Source organism: Trematosphaeria pertusa (genome assembly GCF_010094035.1).
Source record: "Trematosphaeria pertusa strain CBS 122368 unplaced genomic scaffold BU26scaffold_20, whole genome shotgun sequence".
NCBI lineage: Eukaryota > Fungi > Ascomycota > Dothideomycetes > Pleosporales > Trematosphaeriaceae > Trematosphaeria > Trematosphaeria pertusa.
The window spans coordinates 1-26,073 of record NW_022987231.1 but is presented as its reverse complement, the minus strand read 5'-3'; the positions used below and the strand labels follow the sequence as shown (position 1 = coordinate 26,073).

General features: G+C 52.9%; 12 protein-coding genes across 12 annotated transcripts; 6 read left to right on the top strand and 6 right to left on the bottom strand.

The window, feature by feature from the left end:
* Positions 1 to 476: 476 nt before the first annotated feature.
* On the bottom strand, positions 477 to 872 carry BU26DRAFT_438771 (uncharacterized protein; the record flags this gene model as incomplete). The annotated part of the gene is made up of 1 exon (XM_033824305.1): positions 477 to 872. A coding segment is annotated over one exon (396 nt), but the record flags the coding sequence as incomplete, so codon positions are not given.
* Positions 873 to 2,214: 1,342 nt separating this feature from the next.
* BU26DRAFT_534791 (cysteine proteinase) lies at positions 2,215 to 5,469 on the bottom strand (the record flags this gene model as incomplete). Its single annotated transcript, XM_033831234.1, has 3 exons — positions 2,215 to 4,706; positions 4,757 to 4,943; positions 5,014 to 5,469. The coding sequence occupies 3 exons, from the start codon at positions 5,467 to 5,469 to the stop codon at positions 2,215 to 2,217; spliced, it is 3,135 nt and encodes a 1,044-aa protein (XP_033677202.1).
* A 1,815-nt stretch (positions 5,470 to 7,284) lies between these two features.
* Positions 7,285 to 8,454, bottom strand: BU26DRAFT_524390 (uncharacterized protein). The gene has a single exon (XM_033830273.1). The coding sequence runs from the start codon at positions 8,420 to 8,422 to the stop codon at positions 7,457 to 7,459; it is 966 nt and encodes a 321-aa protein (XP_033677201.1). The 5' UTR covers positions 8,423 to 8,454; the 3' UTR covers positions 7,285 to 7,456.
* Positions 8,455 to 8,795: 341 nt separating this feature from the next.
* BU26DRAFT_524389 (uncharacterized protein) lies at positions 8,796 to 9,555 on the top strand. Its single transcript, XM_033830272.1, has one exon. The coding sequence runs from the start codon at positions 8,825 to 8,827 to the stop codon at positions 9,404 to 9,406; it is 582 nt and encodes a 193-aa protein (XP_033677200.1). The 5' UTR covers positions 8,796 to 8,824; the 3' UTR covers positions 9,407 to 9,555.
* Positions 9,556 to 10,040: 485 nt separating this feature from the next.
* BU26DRAFT_524388 (uncharacterized protein) lies at positions 10,041 to 11,079 on the top strand. Its single transcript, XM_033830271.1, has one exon. It carries the CDS (start codon positions 10,106 to 10,108, stop codon positions 10,691 to 10,693), a length of 588 nt encoding a protein of 195 aa, XP_033677199.1. The 5' UTR covers positions 10,041 to 10,105; the 3' UTR covers positions 10,694 to 11,079.
* A 75-nt stretch (positions 11,080 to 11,154) lies between these two features.
* BU26DRAFT_510622 (uncharacterized protein) lies at positions 11,155 to 12,111 on the bottom strand (the record flags this gene model as incomplete). The annotated part of the gene is made up of 1 exon (XM_033827247.1): positions 11,155 to 12,111. The coding sequence occupies one exon, from the start codon at positions 12,109 to 12,111 to the stop codon at positions 11,155 to 11,157; it is 957 nt and encodes a 318-aa protein (XP_033677198.1).
* Positions 12,112 to 12,714: 603 nt separating this feature from the next.
* Positions 12,715 to 15,513, top strand: BU26DRAFT_584327 (uncharacterized protein; the record flags this gene model as incomplete). Its single annotated transcript, XM_033834593.1, has 2 exons — positions 12,715 to 14,949; positions 15,004 to 15,513. The coding sequence occupies 2 exons, from the start codon at positions 12,715 to 12,717 to the stop codon at positions 15,511 to 15,513; spliced, it is 2,745 nt and encodes a 914-aa protein (XP_033677197.1).
* A 335-nt stretch (positions 15,514 to 15,848) lies between these two features.
* On the bottom strand, positions 15,849 to 16,307 carry BU26DRAFT_570882 (uncharacterized protein; the record flags this gene model as incomplete). The annotated part of the gene is made up of 1 exon (XM_033834074.1): positions 15,849 to 16,307. One exon carries the CDS (start codon positions 16,305 to 16,307, stop codon positions 15,849 to 15,851), a length of 459 nt encoding a protein of 152 aa, XP_033677196.1.
* Positions 16,308 to 16,530: 223 nt separating this feature from the next.
* On the bottom strand, positions 16,531 to 18,482 carry BU26DRAFT_555477 (uncharacterized protein; the record flags this gene model as incomplete). Its single annotated transcript, XM_033832324.1, has 1 exon — positions 16,531 to 18,482. One exon carries the CDS (start codon positions 18,480 to 18,482, stop codon positions 16,896 to 16,898), a length of 1,587 nt encoding a protein of 528 aa, XP_033677195.1. The 3' UTR covers positions 16,531 to 16,895.
* A 462-nt stretch (positions 18,483 to 18,944) lies between these two features.
* On the top strand, positions 18,945 to 20,189 carry BU26DRAFT_584321 (uncharacterized protein; the record flags this gene model as incomplete). Its single annotated transcript, XM_033834592.1, has 3 exons — positions 18,945 to 19,577; positions 19,628 to 20,050; positions 20,098 to 20,189. The coding sequence occupies exons 1-3, from the start codon at positions 19,010 to 19,012 to the stop codon at positions 20,187 to 20,189; spliced, it is 1,083 nt and encodes a 360-aa protein (XP_033677194.1). The 5' UTR covers positions 18,945 to 19,009.
* A 1,838-nt stretch (positions 20,190 to 22,027) lies between these two features.
* BU26DRAFT_570878 (uncharacterized protein) lies at positions 22,028 to 23,267 on the top strand (the record flags this gene model as incomplete). The annotated part of the gene is made up of 3 exons (XM_033834073.1): positions 22,028 to 22,634; positions 22,696 to 22,781; positions 22,839 to 23,267. The coding sequence occupies 3 exons, from the start codon at positions 22,028 to 22,030 to the stop codon at positions 23,265 to 23,267; spliced, it is 1,122 nt and encodes a 373-aa protein (XP_033677193.1).
* Positions 23,268 to 23,735: 468 nt separating this feature from the next.
* On the top strand, positions 23,736 to 24,411 carry BU26DRAFT_570877 (uncharacterized protein; the record flags this gene model as incomplete). Its single annotated transcript, XM_033834072.1, has 2 exons — positions 23,736 to 23,904; positions 23,960 to 24,411. The coding sequence occupies 2 exons, from the start codon at positions 23,736 to 23,738 to the stop codon at positions 24,409 to 24,411; spliced, it is 621 nt and encodes a 206-aa protein (XP_033677192.1).
* Between the last annotated feature and the right edge of the window lie 1,662 nt (positions 24,412 to 26,073).

Below are 26,073 nucleotides of genomic sequence, written 5' to 3'. Positions count from 1 at the left end.
TAGTCGACGTCGAACGTAGCACCATCGTCGATAAGGGAAAGTAGGCCGTAGATACGGTCGCGCTGGTCCATACATTGAGATTGTGAGAGCCAATGGAGCAGCTTCCAAATTGAGTGGTCGGCAAATCCCTTTCTACGAATCCACTCATCCATGTAAAGATAGAGGCGCAGCCTGCTAACTTTTTCCCTCGTATCGGGATGGCGTCTCACGTAAGCCATGACGAAGAGAAGTCGATCCCACTGCATCTCTTCCAAACCATTTGTAAGACGGACTCTTTGAGCAGAGAAGACCTCTTGAGCGATCCAGGTTCGCATCCAGTACGGATTCTCACTCAAATGAACCAGTCCGTTGACAAGCGAATGAAGCTGCTCAATGCTGAAAGGTCCCGTCCGAGGGATCGGAGAGTCCGGCATCATAGCGCGCCGCCTTCTACCAGCATTCACAGTGTCGAAAACAAGGTTGAGTCGGGGATCCACACCGAGCCATACAAGCACTTCTTCCGCGCCCTGGTAGATCCGTCCCATCATCTGAACTTGGTGATTCTTCTCGATGTGATTCTTCTGGTTTATGCAAATAGCGTCAATCCAGAAGGGCCGTTGGCTGTATCTTTGCTGGGCCGTTTGGAGGAAGCGGTAGAGGTTCTCGCGGACGGGCATTGGACTGCCGTTCACTAATATCTCGTGGTCTTCGGTCGTATCTCCCCACATGTAGGATAGACATCGGTATTTTGCGGGCATGTGAATAAGTCTCATGGTGAGCTGAACGTGGCCGTCGAGCGAGGCTGGAAGGACTTCGATGATGCGGATGGCGCTGGATGAGTCGTCTAGCCTTTCGTAGATGAAAGGAGACTGTTCCTGAGGCGGTTCTCCCATGGTTGATGTGCTTGCTTGAGCTGCGACAGAGGCTTGAAGATGGAGTCGAGGAAGCGGCGAGCCGCTAATGAGGCTGAAAGCGGTGCTACAGAAGCTTGAAGGCGGAGAAGAGGAAGCGCCAAGTTGCCTAACGAGGCTGAAATGCAGCGAGTCAGGTGGTGTGTCTATTCAATGCTCTGATGCGCGAAGTGGAAGAGGTTTGTTTCGCTCAAGGCCGGACAGGCGTGCCGACTGAAGAAGAGAGAAGCAGAAACCGTTGTGGTCATTCGAGTTCTGCCTTCAGCTGCATGCAAGCCAACGCGGCTGTGCTCGCAGCCCAGGCTGCAAACCCCAATGATGCCTGAACACATCACCGTTATCGCCACAAAGCATACGGCAGAGATGGCGCCGTATTAGATTCCAGATCGAAAAGAATATGTGGGGTCTAGAGTCGTGAATGTGGGAGGGTGAGAGTCATGTTCTCGGGAAGAAGGCGCTAGACCCAATCGAGAACTAGCGCACGAAACTCCCATCACCAATCACGCGCGTTGGAAGGTGCAATTCGTATGGCGTACTCCTACAAAGGGCCATGCGCGATAGAACTCGAACGGTGGTGCAGGTGGACCTGGTGCATAAAAGGGATCGGACCAATTCGAGTCCTAGGATATCGCCTGAATAGCCACTTAGCGCGTGGGATCCTTCTCTTTGGATTCCATCGCGCATGACCCTTTGTAGGATCTCATGAGGTGCGAACAATTAGAATGAAGTATGCCTTAAGTGGTTGAGACTAGAGCCAAGGCATCAGATGGAGGCATCACGGAAATAAGAATAGTAGAGATAGACGTGTATGTTGTGTGAGTAGACATTTAGCGGTGCATATTACCTGACTGATCGCCAATCCATTGATCACGGACGTTGGCAGTTGCGATTCCCCTGGCAGTGACATACTCCTAGGATCTTATAAGATACAAACACTTAGAGTAAGGCATGTCTTCGGTGGTTGAGGCTCAAGTTGAGGCACAAGATAAAGACATCACGGGAACAAGGATAGTAGAGATAGACGTGTATATTGCGTGAACAAGACATTAAGCGGTGCATATTACCTGACCGCACCGCGAAGACCAGAATCCGAAAGAAAGATAGCCTCCTAGTAGCGAAGACAATTTGCCCGATTCATGTATCCATCCCGAAACACCTTGCTTGCGTTGCTATGGAAGAGGAAACCGCGAGAAAAGAAAATCGATCTAAAGAACAAATGACCACTCTAAAGGAAACAAAGCGACGGAAGACCGAAAGGGGTTGCAAAAGCGAGCAAGAACGATGCGGAAGGAGAGCTCAGCTCAAGACCGCGCGGGAAGGTAGCTTAGGAAAGCGTACCCTGGCGGTCCCTCTCCCTCCCCGCCGGCGCATTTCCTACCAACTTCACCCGCTCCGCAAGTATGGATTCCAAATTCCCCCTCGTCCTCAACGGGCTCGTAGCATCCGCCGCGCTATCATCGACGTCGAGCTCCTTCTCCTTTCTTGCGACCGGCATGCTAATCACGGAGCTATCATCACCCTCTGGCTTCTTCCTTTCTCCCTCTCCGTTGTGCACCTCGATCGTGACATCGGTGTCCTTGGAGAAGACACGGAGACCGAGAACACACACAGCGTTCCAGGGATCGCGCTCGAACTCATCTTCCTCTTCTTCGTAACGGGCACGGCCGCGCTGCTCGTAGAAGCGTGGCATATCGTCTTCGGAGTCTTCCAGGTCGGTGTCGCATGAGTCGGGGCCGTCGAGCTCGGAGTCCCAAGAAGAGTCGGAGAGGTCGGAGTAGACACCGTGGCGTGCGCGATGGGAGCAGACACTTGTGCCGCGGCCGCGGGTAACCTGGATGCCGGGCCTCACGCCAGGGATGGGAGATAAGGTCGCTCGGCGCGAAGGAGTAGGTGATGGCTGCGTGGGACGACGATCAGGTCGCGGGCTGTACGGGCGCTGCGAGGGAGTACCGGGCCGGAACTCGTCGGTCATGGGAGTGGGGACGGGCGAATCGGTTTGGCCGCCCTCATTGTAGCCATCGCGACCTCCATTATATCCGTCGCGTCCATTGTAGCCGTCGCGACCGTTGTAGCCATCTCGGCCGTTGTATCCATCGCGTCCTTGGAACCCGTCGGCTTGGTAGCCGCCGCGACCTTGGAACGCCTCAGCGTTGTAACCACCACGTCCTTGATAACCTCCCTTTCCACCAAAGCCACTGCTCGGGCTAGAGGACCGCTGTTGTTGAAGACCAAGAGCCTCAGCCATACTCAATCCTTGACCAGCATCGCGGTTGTATCCGCCACGGCCTTGGACTGGGCCTTGGACTGGGCCGGCGTTGTAACCATCTCGTCCTCGCTGGTAGCCGCCTCTGCCACCAAAACCACCGCTCGGGCTTGAAGAGCGTTCGCCACCTTCGACCGCTCCGGTGCTCGCTGCCCTCTGGTGCCTGGCTACGGATGGGTGCATCGGCTTGCCTTCTTCGTCGCCAGAGGCGTGGCGAGCCTCTTCTTCAACGTTGATGCCGAGGCCGGTGAGGTCTTCTAGTTTCTTCTGGACTTCCCTGAGATCGCCACTCCTCGGCTTCTTGTGGGAACGCTTGTCCTTCTTCCTCTCCTCGCGGAGCTTGGCCTTCCGACGAAGTTTCTGTCGCTGCTCATGGGAGTGTTTCATTTCGGCTTTCTTGCGCTCGATCTTCTGCTCGCGCTCGCGGCGTTCCTTTTCCTTCTGTTGCGCTCGGAACTGTCCCTTCGCATGAGCGAGGTCATACGAGAGTCCGATTGAGAGCAGTTTCTCGCGTCGTTTGGTGCACGTCGCGCGAATGACCTCTTCTGGTGTAGGATTGGGCAGCCTGATTGCCTTGATCTTTAAAAGGACGGTGTAATTGCCTGCCTCAAGATCGAGCTCGGTGGAGACGGAACGCTTCATGAAGTAGGCGGTGTTGCTACGAACGATGTACTCCTCCTCGTCGTCCTTGTGGAGGCGGAATTGTAGCTGGAACTCGTACTGCCCTTCCAGGCCGAGGAAGTAGCGATCGTCTAGCTGACTTAAGACGATGACAACAGGGCTAGGCTTGGAAAGGTGGATTTTAAACTTCGTATCCAGATAATCAACCGACCATGGTACGTTCACGCTGGTCCATTGCTGGGAGACGGTCCACTCGGGTCCGAACAGCCTTGTCCTGTCGAAGTGCTGATAATGTCGTAGGAGATCGCGGTACGAGATCCAGAAGACACCGTCGTCGCCGAATTTGTGGTTGAGTTTCTGCATCCATTCGGCAGTCCATTCTTCAGAGCCATCACTCCAACGGCCCGTCCATTCGGTCCGACCCCAAGGATTGCGGAGCTTGAGCAAGCGCTGGCCATCGATCTCACGGGCTTCCATGATAGAATAGGCATGCTTCTCTTGAATGCCCTTCCGTTGGCCGTAGATGCCGCCCATCTGGCCGCATCCGAAAAGGAACGTCTTGTTGACGTTGAGGAGCTCTTCGCGCCAGAATTTCTCCTTGTCGAGAATGTCTGTCGCAAAGACCTCCGATGTGACACCGCCAGTGAGGTCCTCGATACCCTCACCGACGAAGCCTCCATCAATAGCGGAGTAATCGCCATGCGCCTTGGCGTAGGCTTTCTCCAATAGTGGCAGCCAGGTCTCATTCGGGTCGCTGCACTGTGCAAAGTAGAGCGCCCTGGACCCTGTCTGCATCACCGTGCGGTATTCCTCCTCCGGGCTTTTCCGGTTCTGTAGCTCTAGCCACTGGTGTCGCCCGAGCGTGGCTTCGTCAAAGTCCTCCTTGATCAGGTACAGCTTATCGTCGATGACTTCCGAGATCCACTCTCCGTCTGTGCCATGTCAGCGCAGTCCCTAGCTCGTGCGGGTTTCGGGTGCCTACCTCTGTGGAACACGAAGCCGTAGACGCCAACCTGCTCGTCGCGCGCGACGCAGACCCTCTGTATTAACCCCTCCTTATTGCTTATCGTGGCCAGCGCCGACATGAACCAGCAGTCGCCATCATTGCCTTGTCGAACGTCATTTGCGGTCGCGCCTTCGATGAAGAAACGGGGTTTGTCGAAGATGTCCTGATGCGCGCAGCAATAGTTAGCCTGGTGCGACGCGGCACAGCAGCGGAACGAAGACAGGGCGCGTTACCTCAATTCTCTTGACCGACATGGGCTGGAACGCGGTCGTATCCTCGTTCAGCGCAGTCAGGCAGTCGGGTGGGATATCTGGATTCTGTTGCGATCGCTTGATATCGGCTTCAATGTCGAAATGCGGGTCGCGGTACTTCTGGTTCAGCCGTCGGCACTCTTTGACGATCTTCTCGACCTTCTTCTTGCAGGCATCGGCGGCCTCTTGGTAGGATGCGAGCGCATTTTGGCCGGGAATGGAGCCCTTGGGCGCATATGCTGCAGCGCGCTTCGCATAGAGGTTGTCGGGGAGGATGGTAAAGACCTTGCCCGGATGCTTCGTCGTAAACTTGTCCCAGAACTGGTCGATGCTTTTCTGCGGCGGCTGCTTCTTGACTCGGAGCCGTGGACGGGGCTGAGCGGGAGCTTCGTTGGCCATGCTGGGAGCTTTCGAATGAGGTCTGGTGATGTTTACCATGTCAATGTTGGAGATTTGAGAGTCCATTGTCAGTGCTCAGCCTGGTCAAAGGTACTCAGGGGTAATCAAGAGGTGCTGAAGGAGCATGGTGTCCATTGGGGCTCGAAGGCCGTTGATATACGGTTGCGCGTTGAAGGTGGAGGCCGTCAGCCGCAGCATGACGGCACAAGCTCTGGCTTTCGGGTGGTGTATTTTCAGAAACAGCATCCAGGTCAGAACAAGAGTGGGGCGGTCAGACATGGGGCCATTCCTCGGCCCAGCCGCGAGAACCCCGCTGGCGGCCCATGCGACGAATCATCCGGCTCGCGGAGGGCGCGAGCATCGCGAGCAGGCGGGCGGCACTAACCGAACGCATCCAAAAGGCGGACAGGCGGACAGGCAGACCAGGCATCAACCACCCATGCCAGCTGCCTTCGTCGGCGTGTCTGGCACTCGGCTCGCCTGGAGACGAATGGTTCAGCGGCTAGGGCAACGCGCTGCGGACCGAGCTTGTCGTTCGACCAGACTAAATGAGCCATGCACCATGTCCGACGGGCTTGGGGGCTGTGTGCTAACCGCAATTGGCTGAGCGGTGCTGCCAGCCTGACCGACTTCTCGTGATTCCACGCTGCCCACTGCAACGTGAGTTTGTTGGGGGACTGGAGGTCAGCGATGCGAATCATCGTCACTAAAGCAGTGCAGAGTGACGCTGCATTTGCATCCGGGCCGTTTCGAGCGTTGTTCTGATGGAGGCGATGACTACGTGGCCGCTGGTTGATTGCCATCTTCTCAGACTCCGTATACGAGCCGAGCCGAGCCTCATGCCAGACGTGACAGAGACCTCGTTAGACCCAAGTATTGGCTGCCGATGTTTCCGATCAGCCCTTCTGCCACAGCCTGTGACGAGCGGGAAAGAAGCCGTGTCGTGAGCTTGACGAGCATTCCAATAGGCGTCTGGGCCGGCACACAAGCGTCACCGCTTGGGATGGGGATCGCATGCAACAGACATTCGCGATTCTAGATGCGGCCGACAAGAGGTGCAGCTTCTGTGGTGGCTTTGCAAGATTCCGATTGCATATTGCTTTTTCCGCCTCTTTCTTATCGATAGGCTCCATGCTGGTAGAGGTCATCAAACTTGAACGCCGAAGCAACCGAACCACTCTCCCATATCAGGACGAAGGGCGAGAAACGGGCGACCCGAGGACACGAAATGTCTCACTCATTCCACGCCCTCGGTTCGTACGCAGTGTCTAACGGCCGTCCCTGCATAAGTGACTTGATCCGGCAAAGCGCAAGTCCGTTAGCTGACCACCATCGCGACTACAACCATATCCTGAGTCAAACGTGCAGAGGAACGCAGGACCTGAGAGGACGTTGCAAGCTGACCCTGCGCATTCCTCGGGGATCGCCATGCCCTCTAAGCCTTAGTACTCAGCCCTATGGGTCTTTGGGGACCGTCACCCCAGCTCCGAAGCTCACCGTTAATCAGACGAAAGGGCCAATCAGGAGAGTTATATGGGAAATTGCCTAGAAGCAGGCGGAGAGAAGACTAGTGATTAGAAACGTTGCAGCTGTTGACGCAATCTGACGGGGAGAAGTGGGGGGAGCCGCTGGGACAGAAACAGACCGCTTGAGGGACCACCCCCTTGCGTGTAAAAGTCTGTCCTCTTGATGTCTGGCAGGCGTTGGAGGACTCGAGAGGCTGCATGGCTTGCGGTGTGCAATGAGGAGCGGTGAACGCAAAGTGTGCGCTGGATTGCTGTGCAGGTGGGTAAGGTTGCATCCAATTAAGCTTAACCCTAAGCGAAGGTTTCACGTGGCGATCAATTATGTCATCACCTCACCACAGCCTCGCCGCGGCATCCATCCCACAGTGGCAGTGCGGGTCCATTCAAGTCGGTGCGTACCCTAAACTATGTACCCACCGAAGCATGCCCTGCTCTTGCCGATTCATCTGCCAAACTCGTAGAACGCTCAATCCCAAGAGATAGCATCCCGTATCAATCATTCAATCTTCCCCTATGCGCAACCGCTTTGACGGCAGTGTTGGAGCCACCAGCTTCCGCTTAGGAGGCCGGTCTCCTCCCTGAGCCTCCGCTCCGTCAACAGCCCCGGCTTGCATCAACAGCTTGGTAACAATGCTGACACAGCGAACCTTCTCTCCTCCCATCGCTTTGTCGTATGCGACTCCAGTCGTGTGATCCTGACCCTTCTGCCGAAGCTCGACGCGTCCGGGACGCTTATCTTTCCACTTCTTGGCCACCGCCTTGACACGATCATTCGCAACAACTGCGCTTGCGAACGTGGCATCAACCTCGATGTCGGCGATGTAGCGCTCCTCCACGCCGTTTGTTGTATTCTTCCGGAGCTCCAAGGTCTCGACTACGACGGTATATAGTGCTTTCTGCGCGCTCCACGCGCCACTTCGCACGCAGTACTTGATGTAGGGGTTGTTCTCGAGCTTGATCTGGAACTTGACGCATTTGTCAAGCCCGACGAGCGGGATGCGGAGTTCTTGGACGCCGCCGAGCCCGTGGCGAGGAGAATCCAGAAGTCCGCTTAAGAACGCGGGACTAGGGACGACGCTGTTCAAGTCCTCAACGGTATCCTGGATCTTCGCTTGCACGCCCTCAAGGTTGATGAAGGCGCCAAGGTATCTGGCCCTGGATCGCGCCCACGGCGTTGTCATCTTGAGGTGGTACATCGTATCTGGGTCTTTGGCTCGAGCCGTCGAATCCGGGTCTCGGGCTTTCACGAAGTCTGCCATGTAAGAAGTGGGCTTGGGCTTCGCGAGAAGGACGACAGTATTGCAGTCAGACTTGTGGTTCGTCCAGTCCGCAGATCGGCAGGTCTCATCGCAATAACGGCGGCCCTTACATTGGCCGCAGAGCATCAGACCTTCTTCTCCGGCGTTGGGAACACGGCCGCATGTCGCACACTTGAACAGCGTTGAATTCGGCGATTTGGGAGGCATGGTGTCTGCGACGCGCGAAAACGAAGTGGTCGCCGATTTGCGCGCTGCGAGTATTACTCGTGCAAACAATGCAGCCTTGTTCATAGGGCGAATGCTTGGCACGCTAACTTGGTGAAAGCTTTGGGACGCTCTTTTGGGACGGCTCCGGCATTCCAAATGATACGAATTTCCCCGACCAGATTAGAATTTTCACGGTCGCAAATGATAATTATGTTACCATTCGTGGGGTCATTGACGATGCGCAGATGACTTGCAAGCCACCGTCCCGCCAAGTTCGCTTTGCGGACGCTACGAGCTGCATAGCCCCGAAGGCTACTTGAACCTCTCTCGTCACAACCACTACAGTGCAACAACGCTACTACACGCCTTATAATTACGCTACGCTCAGACGCGACGTCTCCAATGGGGAAGCCTATAGCAGCGGGAAAAGCCAAACGGCTTTTGAAGCGGGTCCTCGGCCGCTCTCACACTGTTGCCGCAGCCTCGTCTGAGTTCCTCTATCACCCTTTGGATGCTAGCAAGAAGGAAATCCGCTTACTTCTCCTCCGAACGGGGCGGCAGTATGAAGAGCCGGTTCATTGCACGCTTCGCCATACTCCGCTTGGCGAAGCTGGAGAGTATTTCGCCTTGTCCTACGCTTGGGGCGACCCAACTCGCACTCGTCCTATCCTCCTCAACGGCTGCAGTGTTGAAGTTACCACCAACCTCGAAGAGTTCCTTCGGAAAATGCATGCAACCAAGCAAAAGCTAGTGCTTTGGGTCGACGCTCTCTGTATCAATCAGAAGGACATGGCTGAGCGGAGCAGTCAAGTCCGCATTATGAAGGACATCTATTCCAACGCGTGGATGGTTTTTGTATGGCTCGGTAGCAGTGACGAGGATACTGATCGAGCCTTCAACTTTGTCGAAGAACTCGCCCATGTGGTGCGCCATCAAATCACAACCCCGAGCTTAGATCCGCACCTTTTCACTATTTCTTCCTAGATCGCGTCGAATACGTCCCCACTTATGGAAAGCTGCAATTGGATGGCTTTTGCGGATCTACTCAACCGGTCTTGGTGGACAAGAGCTTGGATAGTCCAAGAGGTTGTCCTTGCCCAAAGAGCCACGGTCATGTGTGGTGAATGCGCCCTATTCTGGGACCACTTTCAGCTGGCAGCAGCGGCAGTGTTCAGTAATATGGGCGCAATAATTAGTACCGCCTCAGTGGGCTATACGAATGCTACGCATCCGACGGAGATGCGACTCTCCAGTTCCAGATTCGATCGATTAACGACTGGCGCCGCCAATTTAAGAGTACTTGGCACAACTGCGATGAACAGAATGCAAGACCAGACCCCTTCAGCATTCTACAATATTCTACGCCGTCATATGACCGCCAACGCAACAGATCCTCTTGACAAAGTGAATGCCTTTCTCGGACTAGCTCATTCCGACCACCATGAGGTTGCGGATATACCAATCGACTACACGATACCTCCCCCTACTATGTACCGACTGGTAATAAAACAGCTTCTGCAAGCAAAAGGGGACCTTTCCCTTTTAAATGATTGCTTCGGCACTAGACGACCAGCAGGGTACTCTTCGTGGACACCACCGTTCAAGAATCTACCGTGGAAACTGGCCGGCGATTTGCGCTTTCTTGAGTACCCGCCGCACATTGTCTATCGAGCTGCATCAGATATGAAGCCTGAATTCAGCTTTACGCAAGCCGACGAAATTTTACTACTTGCGGGTGTCAAGATCGATATAGTGAGGGAAATTGGAGAGGTGAATGACTTACGGCCCGGGGAAACAGTTTGGGGTCTCGACTACACACCTGATAATGTGCAGAGAACGTGGCAGAGACTCGCGGGCATCGGCGAATTCCGAGACGCTCTTGTAGACCGAGTGCGGGGGGAACTGACAGAGGAGGAAGAAATGGCCATCTACCTCTCTACAGGCGTGTACCCAACAGGGATCCCCAATCCTCAAGCCTATTTACGGACGGTTCTTTGCAACCCCACCGCGGAGATCGATGGAAACTATTTCAACCCCGCATTCGGAATCGATGGTGAGCGGAGGTGGGAAAACCGTACGGTGGGGCCTGGTGGAATGGACGACGAGCACCTCCGAGCTAGAACTGGGATGGCGTGCATTGATCGACGGTTCTGTCACTTCGCGCGGATATTTTGGGCTCGGACCCCCGGTTACGGCTGCTGGCGACATTGTCTGCGTCTTTCTTGGTGGGAATACACCGTTCTTGCTGAGGCAACAAGGGGACTTCTTTGAGATTGTGGCTGAGACGTATGTGCAAGGGCTCACGAGCGGAGAGGTGGTTTCTCAGATACAGGATGGGTCTTTGGAAGTGGAGGTGATTCCGCTACAGTGACACGGGGATGATACGATGATAGGAGCACCGCAGGGGCAGGGGTATTCAATCTTCGTCGGGGCTGAAGTATTCTTTGGAGAGCTTTTGCACCTATGCTTGGATACCTGCCAGTCCCGCTTGCGCGCCTACTTGACCGGAGACGAGAATGTATTTTCTCTATAGACTATCGAACCCCGGTGCGACCCATCCTATCCATAACGCCCAGGACACCTCTATATTTTGAACGCCATCCAGTATAAAACCCATTGAATATCGTCTGTACATTCCCACGTTCTTTGAAGAAGTTGGTACCAGTATCAGGGAATGAACACGAAGATCTTGGAATCGAGTTAAGAGATGCCTGGTATCTCGGTGGTTGCGGCTACTTCTCGGCTGCGGCTACGGCTGAGGCGAATCCCGAGTCGGATTGTGTAGGATCGGGCGTTGAGGAGGCTGTCGGCTTGCTATTTGATGAAGCGGGAGATGTGTCGGCAGCACGACCAAGGATCTTGATGCCGATGTCGCCCTTGTCCTCCTGGGCGAGGGCATCGATATCGGCGGCCTGAGAATTATGGATACACTTCAGGAGACGTAGAAGGCTCTCGCGCGTGATCTTGCCGAGGATCTTGGTTTGCGTGTTTGGCCGAAACGAAATGACCGCCATCAAGTCGGCGTACGAGAGTTCACACCAGTCGGCAGTGGTCTGCTCGATGTCCATGGGGTCATTTGGCGACTGGTTGAGCAAAGGGTGGAAGTTCGGCATCTTCATCCAGAAGAATTGGGCTCGTCGCTCTGGCTCCTCGGCTTCAACGCCTTTTTTCCGCTTGGAGCCAATCTTGAGGCCGGTGATCTCCTGACCACCTGGGATCCGATTGACCTTGGTTATTAAGACTCGGCGTGGTTTCACACAGGCACGGCCTTTAGGAGTGACTGCAGTTGTGCCATCTCCGGGCTGCTTGCGGTCATCGCTTGTTGGCTCCATCTCCACAATCTCCACAATCATCCCGGCCTCGAAGGCGCCAAGCGACACCCCTTCAGCTAGAGCATCCATCTCCTCGCTGACCTCCATGATCTTGACGAGTTTTCCTCCCTGTGCGGCCTTCACCCGGACGTATTCGAGGCCCAACTGTGCTGTGAGCTCCGACAACTGCTTCAGAGGACTGGACCTTGACGGGGTGTTGATGTGGTTATTCGTCGCACGAGGTCCAGCTTGTAGAAGGGGAGGCGGCGGCCGCTGTCCTGTACCATTGCTCGGATCTACGCGGTTACGATGCGTGCGTGGAAGGCCGTGGTTACGGTCGGCACGGCCGGCTCGGGATTCCGTGCAAAAGTCAGCCATGTCAGGAATGTTGAATTCCTAGTGAAGGCGTACCACGATGTTTCCGAGCCATGGCGTATTCCTTCTACAATCTAAGAACTGTCAGTACATACAAGCGGTAGTAGGGCTGCAGTGGGCTTACTTGGTTCGGTATTGGTAGGTGGAGCGCGTTACTGCCTTGGGGACCCTTGTTCGTGAAGCAGCTATGGTTGAGAGGGTTAGTTGGGGTAATAATGGAGCGGTTGTGCGACGGAGAGGCAGTTAGCTTATTAGGTGAGTTTCATATCGAAAGGTTGGGCCTTTCTTGGCGCTAGATCCCTCGGTGCCTGGCTAAGCAGTGTTACAATCTGCAATGGGGAATGGGATCTCTAGGGCCATTCTGGGCGGAGGGACTGTGAACGGATAACATTTATCGGCCTTTCCCCGCAACACTCCGGTTGCCAGGGTTGCTCGCTCGCAAATTCAAGGTTCATAATCCCAGATCACCTTCAGCTCTCAACCGCCATACGTTGACTTTGCTCGACCTGCAAGTGGACTCTATCGGACCTCCACATCAAAACTATCTAGGGCCCGGGTAGAGATATCATCATCTCAGCAACTACTACTGCTTTGGAGAGCAATACAATGGTCGAAAATTTACAACAACTTTCACGCAAACGAAAACGCGAGGACGAATGCAGGGCTACGGAATACTCTCAACCCGAACCAGTTCCACACCATGTCACTAGTCGCAACGAAGCGTCGATTATTCTTCCGGCTTCGCGGAAAGACACCGTGATACCAGAGAACCAGAATTACAGTTTTCAGCGGAACGAGCCACCTCAGAAGCGCTTCAAAGAAGAATCGAACATTGCTGAGGACTATGCCACGCCCAATGATCTTTCACCTAAAGGACTGGATGAGCATATACCTGCGCAAGGCCCAACAGGATCCGAACTTCCTGTGGGCAAAGCTACAAGCACCTACTCGGATAAGTCAAACACCAAAGGTGACAGATCAGACTCGATCCGCTCAAGTGAATTGACAGGAAGGCCAGAGCTCACGGCTCCATCAAGGCATGTTCCATCTCCGGAAAAAGCCCCGGGAATAGGGAAGTTTATGACACAACACCAATCCGTAACCCTTGCTTCCCAGGATGAGGGAGCGAGCGCAACCATGTCAAACGTTAAGAGCTCTGCAACTCGCCCTAGAACCGACTCAAGAATCGAAAACCATCCCCCAAGCCCAGTAGATGCTTCCCTGGACAAAATGTTCCGCGATTCATCTAGAGAGGTTAATGCGAATGACTCCGAGGACGCGTTGCACGATGGGACCAGCGACGGGTACGCGGCTGATATAGAATTCAGTAGCAATCACAGTGAGTTGGATAGTGAAAACGTCGCAGAGAGCCGCGAGCCACCTGTATGGTCGAGCAGAAAGAATGGACCTCGCGAGGGATCAGACAGCTCGGCATCAAACGAACGATGCGCAAAGTTTTCCGAGTGGCATGCGAACGAATCCGGGGACCATCCAGATCTCTATACATATGGGCCAGCAATGATCACTCAAAATTACGACGGCGAGCGGGAGGTGCTATCGCTTTTGCTTTCTCACGACTTGATGCAGCGGATGAAAGCGTCCATAATAGCAGGCCGTCGCTTTCGAGGGATGAAGGCAGAGGTTGATGAAGAGCTGCGCCAAGTAAAGCTGGAAGCTAACTTCCGTTATGGACGCATTATGAGAACGAGTACGGAGATCGAAGTCGTGAAGGAGCAGACCGCCAAAGAGAATGATGGCCCGACCGAAGAGCAGAGGGCCCGGTTGAAGGATGCTCAAGAAAGACTAGAGGATTTGAAAGCCAAGCAGGCAGCCTCTCAAGAAAAGCGAAGCGAGCTCAAAGCAAAACTGAAAGTGGAGGGAAAGGAGTGGGTGAGATGCATGAGAGCCGTCGATGCTCTGCATCAATGTGTCCTTGTGGACTGCCGGATCTTGTCAGAGTGTGACCAGGGCTGGTGGGCGGATGAGGACTATGCAATCACTACAGTCAAGTCTATGCAACGGTACGATACGGAGAGCGAAGATGATGGAGAATCGGAATTTGTTCAACCGCAGGTCATCACCCGCGTAGAAGTCACGAGGGGACAGGGTGCTGACCACCAGCGTGGACAGCCGGATGCAAAGGCTGCTTCACCGAACGTCGCTAAGGGAGGGAAGACTGACGGGATCGACAAAAGTCCAAGTGATCGCCTTCAAGCAGCGCCAAAAGCGCACGATGGCGAATTTTCGGCACACCTGGAGGCGGCTGAGGATCCAGTTGATGCGCCTGGAGAGAAGAATAATCCGACTATCCCAGACCCCGCGGAAACGGCTCAGGCTTCGGCAACTCTCGAGTTGCACAAGGAGAAGCTAACGGCCGAATTGGAGCAGCGTCGGCTGATGCTGCAAAAGACGCGAGAGCAGCACGATAAGCACCATGACAGCTACACTGAGATCTATGCAATATATGTCTCCCAGCAGCTCAATCGGCCCAACGTAGACTTCGCAGCGGAGTTCGGTCCGTTATACGTCTTTGGCGGCCAACAGCTTGCCCAGAAAGTTACGCTCGCGGAAGAAGCTTACGCTACAACTAAAGCTGAAGCAGAAGCTGCAGGTGTCATCTTGGGTGACCCGCATGCCCACGAACCGATTGAGACTACACGGCCCCGATGCGAAGAGGAAGAAGTACGGTACCTGAAAAAGTCGAACCACGATAGGATTGAAAGTTGGAGAGATGTAGAGATGGACGATGTTAGTCTTGCTGGGACGGTGCGCTCTTCCGAAGCGGGAGAGAGTCATGGCGATGACCTGGCCGACAAGCCCCATCGGATGAAAAGGCAGGGGGTAAGTGCAACTTGCTCGTCTCCAGTTGCTATTTCGTGCTTTGACATGGTCCAGGAGACTCCTAAGCATAGAGAACTGTCGCAGTCTTTGATCACGAAATACTTCCCGATGAGCCGACTAACCCCGGCCGCCTCGAAGAAGCGAATGCGCGATAACGATGACGAGCACAGCTCGAGTCGGAAATGTATGCGTTTCGACAACCCCGAGTCGCAGCCACTCAAGAGTAGCAACGACGAACCTCCAGGTCCTAATACGGAATCTCCTGTGGAGTCCTCGCTGCCCGAGTCCTCACAGCTCGAGTCCTCGCAGCCCGAGTCCTCGCAGCCCGAGTCCTCGCAGCCCGAGTCCTCGCAGCCCGAGTCCTCGTCGTCTTCGAGCGGCATAGCAGAGATACCGAAACCGTGCACACCACCTAAGAAGAGCAGAGCGGGGAGCAGAAGCACAAAGGACGAGCCCGTCCTCAAGCATCATTTTATTGATAGTGTTAGCGTTTTGCACACAAACGAGAGCAGGCGGCAATTGATCACTGAGTGGGCAGAGAAGTGGCGAGGAGGTTTTTTATAATGTCTTTAGATCATAAATACAATCGGAGCTGTTGTATGCAGAAACATTCTGACCCGGTAAAAGGCCGGTTCTCCTCACGCAGGCCCCCACAGTGAGTGCAGTTCCTCCGGCGTCGTTAAATCCTTGAAGTTTCGCTGTCTATATCCCTCGTTCTATTCATCTCGATCCTGGATCGGTACAATTAACAAGTGTCTCAGAGAAGGGGGAGCCCTCTTGCGTGACTTCTGCCCCTACCCGCTAAAGACCCTCAGGAAGGGAATCCTGCAGCCGAAACCCGAGACATGCTGGAGTGTGTACCGCGAGATAAGGCGATGGTAGTGACTTGCATCTTCGTCTTAAGCAGGCATACCCCCTCGAACAATCTTGCAGAACGTCGCCACACCCTTCCCCGCCTGTTGCCATACCATTGCCAAATCTTCTCCTTCATCTCCGAGAACACTGCGTACCAAGCCTTCACCGACCGCCACGATCCCCTCGTTCGTCTGGCACAGATACCACGGATTTTTGTGAATAAATGTCGTCGCTTGATGAGTCATCCAAGCCAATGCATCGTGCAAAGCTGGCCGTATTGCCGCCATGATTTGGGCGGAGAAGGGCGCGAAATGGCCTCGAATCTCGTCGATGAATATTGGGCCCAGGTATCGCTGAAGATGATCCGCCGCTATGCGCAGGATGACGTGCATTGTGATCAGCAGATTGATGAAGATCCGGAAGAAAGGGCCATGTACTAAGACGATGAGGAAGAGGGTACCGAGGAGCAAGTTTCGGAGCAATCGTCGCGTGAATTCGAGCATTGTGAAGGTTGCTGGTTGCGGTAATTCGTCTGGTTGTGCGGGCGGTACGGGAGATGAATGAACGATGAAAGATGGTGAAGAAATAAGAAGATGAAGGTAAAGGCTGAGTCATTTTGCATTGTGTATATACGGCAGGCGCGATCGGGGTTTTGCTTGGCGGGTGCTTCGTGTGCTCCGTGCGCTCTTCGTGAAAGGCAGGAACGTAGAGTTTTGTGTAACTTTTCACTATACCTTCCTAGTGAGCTCAAGAGTAAGCCTTCCCAGGCGGACTTTATATACTTTTCCATCTCTTTCTCTTATGCGCGAAGTCTAGCTGACCAAAATGCAACATGCGCTAAAGGTGAATGACTAGATCACGTGCAACTCGAGACGTACGTTTTCTGTCAATCTATCATAGGATACACCATTCGTCTCCCAAATCGAACAGATGATTCTCTAGGGATAAATCAATGAGAGCTATTGCTATTGACCCAAAGCAAAATTGACCACGAAAAACCCAATCGCTCGCATAATCCCGTTACAATTTCAATCAAACGCCGTTGGCGGGTGTTAAGTATCCTTCCCAGTGCTCCCTTTCTGGTAGGACCTTTATTTCTGCGTTGTGCCTGCCGCATACACCATGCCCATCATGACGATGAGCGTAACTATGAGAGGAATCTCGACCGTAGGGCTATCAGTCATTCCATTCCACCACGAAGACAACTTGGCTTCGTTCACTGGGACAGACTTGGATGCGGGAACGTTCTTGATGTCCATATAATAGCCTTTTCGGGACTCGGTGAGCGGGTCCATGGTGCTCGGATAGACCTGCAGTTCTGCTGATGGCCTGACGATGGGAAGAGCCGATCTAGAAGGCGCGGAAGCTTGCTTGCGTAAGTTGAGATCCGGTTCTAGGACGATGGGGTCGGTATCTTCTCGAGGCCGTTCGATATTCGAGACCCCTTCGCTATGGGTAGACTTTGATCGCCTAATCTGCTGAAGGGAACTGATGGAAGAGGAGGGTGATATCTTGGCGGCTGGATCTCGAGCTTCGATCAAGGTGGCGCTAAGTAGATCGTCGGCTTTCTGTGTAGACTGCTCGAAGTCTCCGCCCTGCACAGTCTGCTTTTCCTGTGATTCTGCCTCTTGGCCTTCGATTCCTGTGCTATAGGAGCTGCTGGACAGCAAAACGTCGAGAATACCGGTGTCCTCAGCGCTTGCCTCGATTTCGATGAAGTTCTTCTCTTCGGTGCTCTCGAGCGAAAGTCGTCCGGTATCTTCTGCCCGTAGGTTCTCAGGATCCGTGGATTCGGGGAGTTCTTGGCCATCTTCATCGAGCACCGCCGGTATTTGAATGCTCCGAGGGCTCGGCGATCGTTGTCGGCGTTGATGATGCTTACCGTCCGTGCGCTGGCCTTGGCCCGATGCAGAGTCAGCATAGTGCATGGGCGCCTGACGCTCGGACGCGATATCATTTTCACATGTCTCAGCCTCACGAGAAACCCCGCATGGCATTCGATCGTCAGCGTTGTCCAACGTCATTTCTTCGACTTTCCTCGGAGAGTCCTCTGCATCACCTGTATCCTCCACTAGCTCAACATGACGATGGTGCATAGCAGAATAAGTGTCTGTGACGGACTGCGCTCCTGCCTCACCGCCCTCCTTCAAGCGCCGCGATTCGGAAGTCCTAGATTCATGAGAGATGTGCTCTTGATCTGGAGAACCCGATCGTTCCTCGATGTGTAGCGTGCCGGGCCGCATAGCATCTCCGAGTCTCTCAGCAAGATCACCTGAGAAAGCCATGCAATAATCGTCTTCGTCTCGGGGAATCGTCCCGACCGGCTCTTCATCCGACTCATACTCCTGGTCCTCAGACATTAAGTCCATCTCGTCCAGGACTTCGTCCTCTACATGGATCATGGACAGCCCCTCGTACTTGTCACTGAAAGGCCTGGGAGCGCCCATAGTCGTATCGCAGCAAGAACTCCGGCGCAGCTCGACCGAAGATGGGGTGTAGGCCTGCACATGCTCCGTCTTATCGCTCGCAGGTTGCCTCTCTGAACCCGAGGCCTTTGCCGTTATGTCTGGATCCATAATACCGTTGCCACCATGGAGTTCCGCAGTGCAAGTTCTGCGGGCGAGAGGGCTAAAGGCCTCCGGTTGATTATTATTGTCAAAATTCGGGCACGAAGCCATAACGGGATGTCCTTCTTTTATCGATGACCTAAGTAAAGAGGAATGTTAGTATTCGCTTAGCGCTCCTGTCCTTCTGGTGAACTTACGTAAAAATGGGTGTGGCGTAGAGTTGAAGGAAGCGGGCGCATGCACAATGTTGATCGACCGAACATTGGGGACTCAGAATTAAGTAGAATGAGGGCCCCGAGCACCTTTCCCTCCGGTTTCAAGCCTTCTGTTCACTTCGCCGCCAAACACCTTGATCATCGAGGGCCATGACTGAATATGCGCTTGCCGTACTGGGATGTACGCCACAACCTTGCTTTTCTGTCACTTTCGGGGGGAAATAAAAGATTCATTCACCACAATGCACCCGAGAGTAAATGCTCCGCTCAATTGGATTTTATCATACAATTATGTATAAAGTCGCACCCAGAGAAAAGACCCCACTACTTTTGCGTTACAACGCAGCGCATCAAGAGAGCACAAACTTGGAACCAACTCGATCAAACTCTTTCTGCAACTCTGTTAGCTGCTAGGAAAGCAAGATGGGTACGCCGCTAGACAGACCGAACCGCCACCCAGCAAAGCAAGGCGAAACTCCCAGTGTCAGCAAGCTGTGGCAGCCTGCCGAACGTTCTCCACTTGAACCATCTCCCTCTGCCTATCCCCGCGATAAAAACATGAATACGAACACCAATAAGCGGTACTCATTTCTCTCTCATGCTTCTCTCTTCGGCGACTCCGGCGCTCCCGCCATGCCCACATTAACCGACACTCCCCGCACGGACGTCTCTACATCAGTGAGCTTAGAGCGCATACAACGGCGACAAGACTCCGGTCTGCCAACTCCTTCCACTGGGTTCTTTATGTCATCCTCACCCAACATCTTGACTTCCAGCACTCCGAATCTACTCGAGAAAGCCAGCCTGTCCGGCCTTGCTAGGAAGGGCTCTGCAAGGAGTCTGCGAAGCAATGCAACGCGGCCTGACATATGGGAAAAGGAAGGCAAGAAGAGCGACGCCGCTTCCATCGGAAGCAACCGCAACGGCTTGTCGTCGTTCGTCTCGAAGTCGGGGAAGAAGATTGCAAATTCCTTCAAGGGCAAACCGAAAGGTAGTGAATGTTCTACCTTACTTGCTTGTATTTGTACTAACACACTCCAGAAAAGACACCGAATATCCACAGCTTCGCTTCGAAGCGGTATGAAACCCCTTTGGGCGCTGATCAGTCCGCTACCGCGCGAAGAGCCGCTTTGGACGTCAATAGTAGTTTCTACAGCACTCCCGACTCAGAAGTTGACATGCACGATTCTTCCATAACTCTGGCTACTGAGACCGATGCAGAGAGCATGCCTTTCATCTCACCTAAGAATACTCGCGAGTCGCCGAAGGAGATTCTGAATCGCGTTCATGAGCGAGAGGCAAAAGACAGTGGAACGCCTCCAGACTCGAAGAACGGCAAGGATTCCGTACATCTAGCGAACGAAGCTGCTGATGCTCTAGATCTGGCGCATATTAAACACAATGAGGAATCGTCGCCCACCGATCTGCTAGACGACTATTTCCAGGTCGATCATCCGAGTGTTAGTAAGGCGATAGCCCACACACCCACGCTTCCTACTCCTGGGTTGAAGTCGCCGCCTTCCGCGTCGCCTCTCGCCGTATTACCGAAATTGATCTTTCCCATCTCTGGCACCAAAGAGGCAGTCTCGGGCCGTATCAGTAAAGCACAAGCGGAGACGAGGAACCACGCGACCGATGATCTTCCCTCGATATGGCCACTCGCCTCCTCATCTAGCCCTCAAAAGCTGTCTCTCTCCCTGGCTATGGAGATATTCTCAGAAGCTCCTACTGAACCTCTACCACGTCAAGGTCTAATTCTGTCCGAGGCGCTAGCGATCATGTACGCTTGCACTACATACGCAGCAGTTTACTTCCTCCTCCGGCACGTTGATGGGTCAATGTTGTGGGAGAGTATGGCGCTACAGCTAATAAATGGCTGGCTAGTGGGCTTTATAGTGTGTCTAGGGGTTCACATGTTCTTTGGTGGGAGGGTCGAGCGCATACCACAAAATTCTCTGCATTTCCTTGGCCGCATGGTGGGTAATCTGGCTCGGGGTCTTGCTGAGGGCTATCGGCGTGGTAGGGGGGAGTAGGTACCCACATTCTGTGGAGTGTGCTCCTGAGCTCATGGATTCTGACTGCGTTTCATTTAAGGTGGTCACGCGGAATTCGGCAGTGGAGAGAGTTGATGCCGTCGATGTAAGCATATTAAAACGGAACGGTGTTGGTCTCGACTTTGGAAAGAGTCACATTGTGTTATAGCATAAATAGCATAGTAATTAAGACCCTTCTCCGTGCCTAGGGCGTTCAGAAACCTTGTTCTTTATGCCACGCCCGCCCCTACCTTTCACCTGTGGCGTCACGGCACCGCAGTTTAACTAAACTGTGTTTCACCGTTCACAGCTTGTCCGAAAGCTAGCTTCCTCTCACGAGATGCCTCAAAGTGACTGTACAATACCTGAGTGAAACATCAAGCTAGGTCGAGAAAACCTTTCGCTATAACTGATTTTGCCCGACCGGCCTAACCCCAATATAACGATCCACGTAGATAACTTCCTTCACGCCTCAGGAAACAACACCACTTCGACACCAAACACAACAGGCCCAACATGGCCTATCACAACCCGTATGAGCCATTTTCGAAGTCGGACCACCGCTGTACGTTGTTCGATGGCAAACTCGACGAGATTATGCTAACAATATCAAGATCGACTTGGGCTCTTCTACCTCGACTGAATCTCTTGAACAAACGAAGTCGCGTTCGCCTCAACGTCCCCGAATCCAGCGTCGTCGTCAATTTCAACTCGTACGCACATCAAAAACTGCAGGCACCACATAACTATCCTTATCCGAACCTCCACAATGCTGTCGAGTAATGCGAGCAAACTGAATCGGAGGGAGGGTGGAAAGACCGTGAGCAACCGAAAAGCCCCGATTCCCTGTTCACGGCTCTAGTCTATGATGACCTTGCCTCTGCGACCGCAGGGAGGAAATACTAGTTACGGCGGAGAACTCGAGGTGGCGGTCATAGTCTTAGTTGTAGCCATCTTCGTCGCGGATCTGTGCTGGTACGACAATAGTGGTGAGACCCCAAGGTGGCCTATGTGGGTACCTAAATCTTTGTGCGGACTCACATTAGAAGAATTCTGGAATATTATAATAGAATGCAATAGAGGGTATCCCGATTAGAATAGCAGGAGACTCCTGGTTGGCTTCCATACCTGTATGTGGCCAAATGGAGGCTTCCGGTACGTGCGCGGATCTTGAATACCTTGAAAGGCCACTGTCATTGGGGACCTTCGCGTACTTTCCCGATTCTGGTGAAGTATATTTTCGATGACGTAGCCCATGTGACTTCGCATTCACCACTCCCTAGCTTACGTAATTGCGACCACGCGCAAACGCATCAACAGCAAACAGATCTCATACAACTGCGTTGCGCTCGCCTTCCATCACCACAACTCTATCGTCACTCTTCCCAATCTTCGCAAAGCCATCGCAATGGCACGCCTCAGCGCCGAAAACTTTCGCAGCCCCGAGACACCGCAGTCAACCCGCAAATCGAGTCGCTTCAAGGACCTTTTCAAAGGCGGCAGCTCGCGCATGAGCCTGAGCCCCGGTTCCAGCAACGAGTCTCCCAAGACGTCGCCGAGGGGTAGCGAGAACTTGAAACCGGGCTTCAAAAAGGTCGGGTTGCATCCTTCGGAGCGCGTGGTGAGCGACGAGGGGGAGCGTAAGAAAGAAAGCTTGAGCGCGTCGCTCGCCAGGCAGGAGGAGGAGTTGAAGGATGTCAGCGTGCCGCATGGGCTGGATACCGCACTTCAGGCCAGTGAGGTGAAAAGCCCGCAAGGACTTGCGAAGCCAGTGGTTGAGGAGAGCCTCCCGACAGCCAAGGACGAGCAATCCAATGACATTGTCCCTGATGAGATCGCCAAAGCCCTGAAAACCTCCGAGGAAAACAACGAGGGCACAAAGGATACACAGGTGCAGGAGGTGGTCCCGGACACAGCTGGAGCTCTTCCCATTGGAGAAGATGCCGCTGCTGCAAGCATTTATGGCACGGCTATTGCGAATCCCACTCCTGGTACCCAGTCGGTACTCGAGGAAGGTGAGCTGACCATCATCTACTCGGTTCTAATGGCCACCAACCTAACGCGATATGCTAACAGACTACGCCACCGCCACTGACAACGAGGACACCGAATCGACCATACAAGCGCCAAAGTCCGACGAGAAGAACAATGGAACTCTTGAGGTAACTAAAGAGTACATTAACAGCAAGGTCATGCCTTTGACTGACCTCCGCAATTAGGATACTCGACTGTTAGCCTCCGCAATCGCCCACGGAATACCGCTCTCCGCTAGGATGCCACCATCAGACACGAAGATCGGCACGTTCTACATCCTCGATCCGAAGGTGGCTGCCAATTGCTATCGTGCTCTGGCTTTCACGTACCTGACCGTCTTCTTCTCTGCGGCACTTGGCGGACCGAAGACCTTCTTTCTCGTCGCATGGAGGATTGGAGTCGTGCTGCTTGCGTACGAGCTCATGCGCCGGAAGTTCAACTGGAAGGATTCGTTGGCAACGGATGTAGTGCTTGCACCGGTTCAAGATGGATTGGAGGAGGCACAGCAAGTTGTTCAGGAAGTCGTCCAGATGCTTTGCAATATGTTGACCCCAATCATTGTGGCTACCATTCAGGTGGCTGTGGAGGAGTATGAGATCTCGAGGTCAGGCTAAACGAGGGACAGCTGGAGCATGTGGCGAGCCGGATGAGTAGGTGTAGTGACATATCAAAAGCGCAGTCAGTGGTCAGACTAGCCGCTAAAACCGCGCGTTGGGGCGCATGGCCTGTCAGATGATGTCGGCCTTTTGTCAGCTATATAAAACGAAGAATGCGGGCTTTCGCATTGATGGAAACAACTCACCTTGATATTGTGTACTTTCGGATTATGTTTCAATACGTAGACAGTACTTCCGATGTCGGATGTTGTCGTTGCCTTGCACTGTTTACGCTTAGCGTGAGTCAACGCTTGCAGGCTGTGGTGGGAACGCGGTGCGCGTCTGGAGTGAAAGCGAACCCCATAACTCAGCCCAAGGCCTTCTCATCGAAGACTCGCAACCCTTTGCCCCCTATACCACCTTCGCGCCTCACCGTGTACCGCCCGAATATCTCCCATACCGTCTCCAAGCCGTACTCTGTTCGGAATGACAGCACCCGGGACACCTCGCCGCCGGTCGATCAATACAGCCGAAGAGGAAGGGCCGCTCGCGCCATGTGTCTTCATGCCGCAAACATCAACTCCAATGATGCTGATGTCGTCACGTCGCCAACAGCCCGACTATCGCGGTATCCTCTTGACGTCTCGTACTAAAGGTGCTCACTCGCTCAACCCTGCCCATCAAAGGTATTGCTGCTTACGCTTTCCCAGACTTTGAGGAGACGCGCGGTGACGACAGCGACGAAACTGCTGAAGAGCATTCGAGCGACTCGGGCTACGGAACGGATGGCTACCGAGCGTGCGACAGCGAACCAACTACTCCCACGAGCAGTATTTCCACCGCATCTTCCGTCAGCAGATCCTCAATCAAGTTCCTCAACTACATCTGTGTCTGGAATGACGCTCATACTCCGAGACAGACTGTCCGACTTCGCATCCTCGCTATCGTCTCGATCGTTCTCGCGCTCCTCCTCGCTCTTGCTCTCGCATCCGCCGGGACCGATCACATCCCATCCCATGTTACGATATCCTTCGAATTCGCATTGAAATCCCTGGAGGCCTTCTCAGAGCTATTAGAAGTCTGTTTGGAAGCTGCAGGCTTTGTTGTCGGACGCGCGGCTGCACGATTTGGGAGAGGTTTTGTAAAAGGTTACAATATATGAAGGGAATATTCACGAAGAGGTCTGTGTCAGGACTAGCTGGTTAGCCCGCTTGAATGAAGCGTGAGCGGAGACGATGTTCTGCGAGGATATGGAGTGTTTTCCAGAAATGCGCTACGAAACCCTAGGACGCCGTATGCTTGTATAACGTCGTCATTGGATTGGCGATAGGGTATGGTAACGGATTCCTTGGAGCAAAGTCCAGGTGACAGAGCCAGAGCATTCGTGTTTGCTGTCACGTTCCAAGTGCTGTGCAGCTCCTTCCTTCCACCCGTCGTGACTTCTCCTCAGCTAGTCTCTGCCCTCGCGCTTGACATCCATGCTCGTGACGCACTTGCAGCATTCCCGGCGTCCGGCCTTTTATTTCTCGTCTTTCTTAAGCAACGCAATGATGTCACCACATACACGCATTACTATCCCCCACGGCAATCGCTTACCTAACCTTTAACATCAGCAAATATTTTATCGTCGCCTATACTATACTCTAGATCTATTTCTAATAAGGTAGCTTCTTTTAGCTAAATTACTACTTACTACTTATTCTAGTTCTAGTACTTCTACTTATAAACTAGTAAACTAACTATATTTATATTATTCTATTAAAATATAATAGTATTTAGCTTATAACGTACTTTACAAGCGAGCTGGTTATACAAGCGAGCTGGTCACCTTCTCTTGGCAACGAAAATCAACGAAAATTAACCCGTTTTTCTTAAATAACTAAGCGAAACCTTAATAGTTTTCTATAAAAATTTATATATATATTCTCTATAGTATATTACACCTTATAGTAAAGTTATACTAAGATATATTACGTAATTAAAAAGCTATACGTATTTAACTAACTTTTAAGAAAAAATCTAGTTTTCTTCTAGTAAGTACTATTATATCTCTATAATAATATATAAAACTTATAGTATATAGTATCTATAATATAGTAAAGGTTTCTAGAAAACTTTTATAGAGCTAGCTCTTCTAGGTATAGTATAATAAGAGATAGAAGTTAGAAAAATTTCTTCTTTAGAGTTTTCTCTTCTAACTATATATATATTAGTTAATCTAGCTATATAAACTTATAATTTTATAAATTATAGTATACTTAAACTATATAGAGCTTATTAACTAATAATATAGTAGCTTTAAGTAGTTATTTAAAAGTAAAGCCTTTTTATAGTATTATTACAAAGCAGGTAATATAGTAATATAATATGTTATACTATAAGAAGCAGAAGGCTTAGCAGGCTACAGGAAATATCTATGTAGGCGCCAAGGCGCTAGCAAGGCGCTAGCCGCCGTTACGTAAGTAGCACCTAAACCTAAACCTGTGTTAGTGCTATAATAGTACCTGTGAGGGCTGGGTCCGCGGTCTCCACTGCTGTGAGCGCCCCTGGAACACCTAGCTGGGTAAGTCGGCTGCAGGCAGCACTGTCTCCACGAGCTGTAAGGATAAGGGGTGCTAGCAGGGTAGGTTGGGTCAAATTCAGCTATCCAAAGGTGAGGAGTAGAAGGCTGCTCCGAGAGGCTCTATATACAGAGGTGCCGAGCGCCAAGGCGCTAGGCTAGGTCACGTGGTAAGATCACGTGACCCGAGGTCATGTGACCTGAGGTAAATCCCAAACCAGACCGTCACATCACCCCCCCTCACAGGGAGAGCTCGTCCCCGAG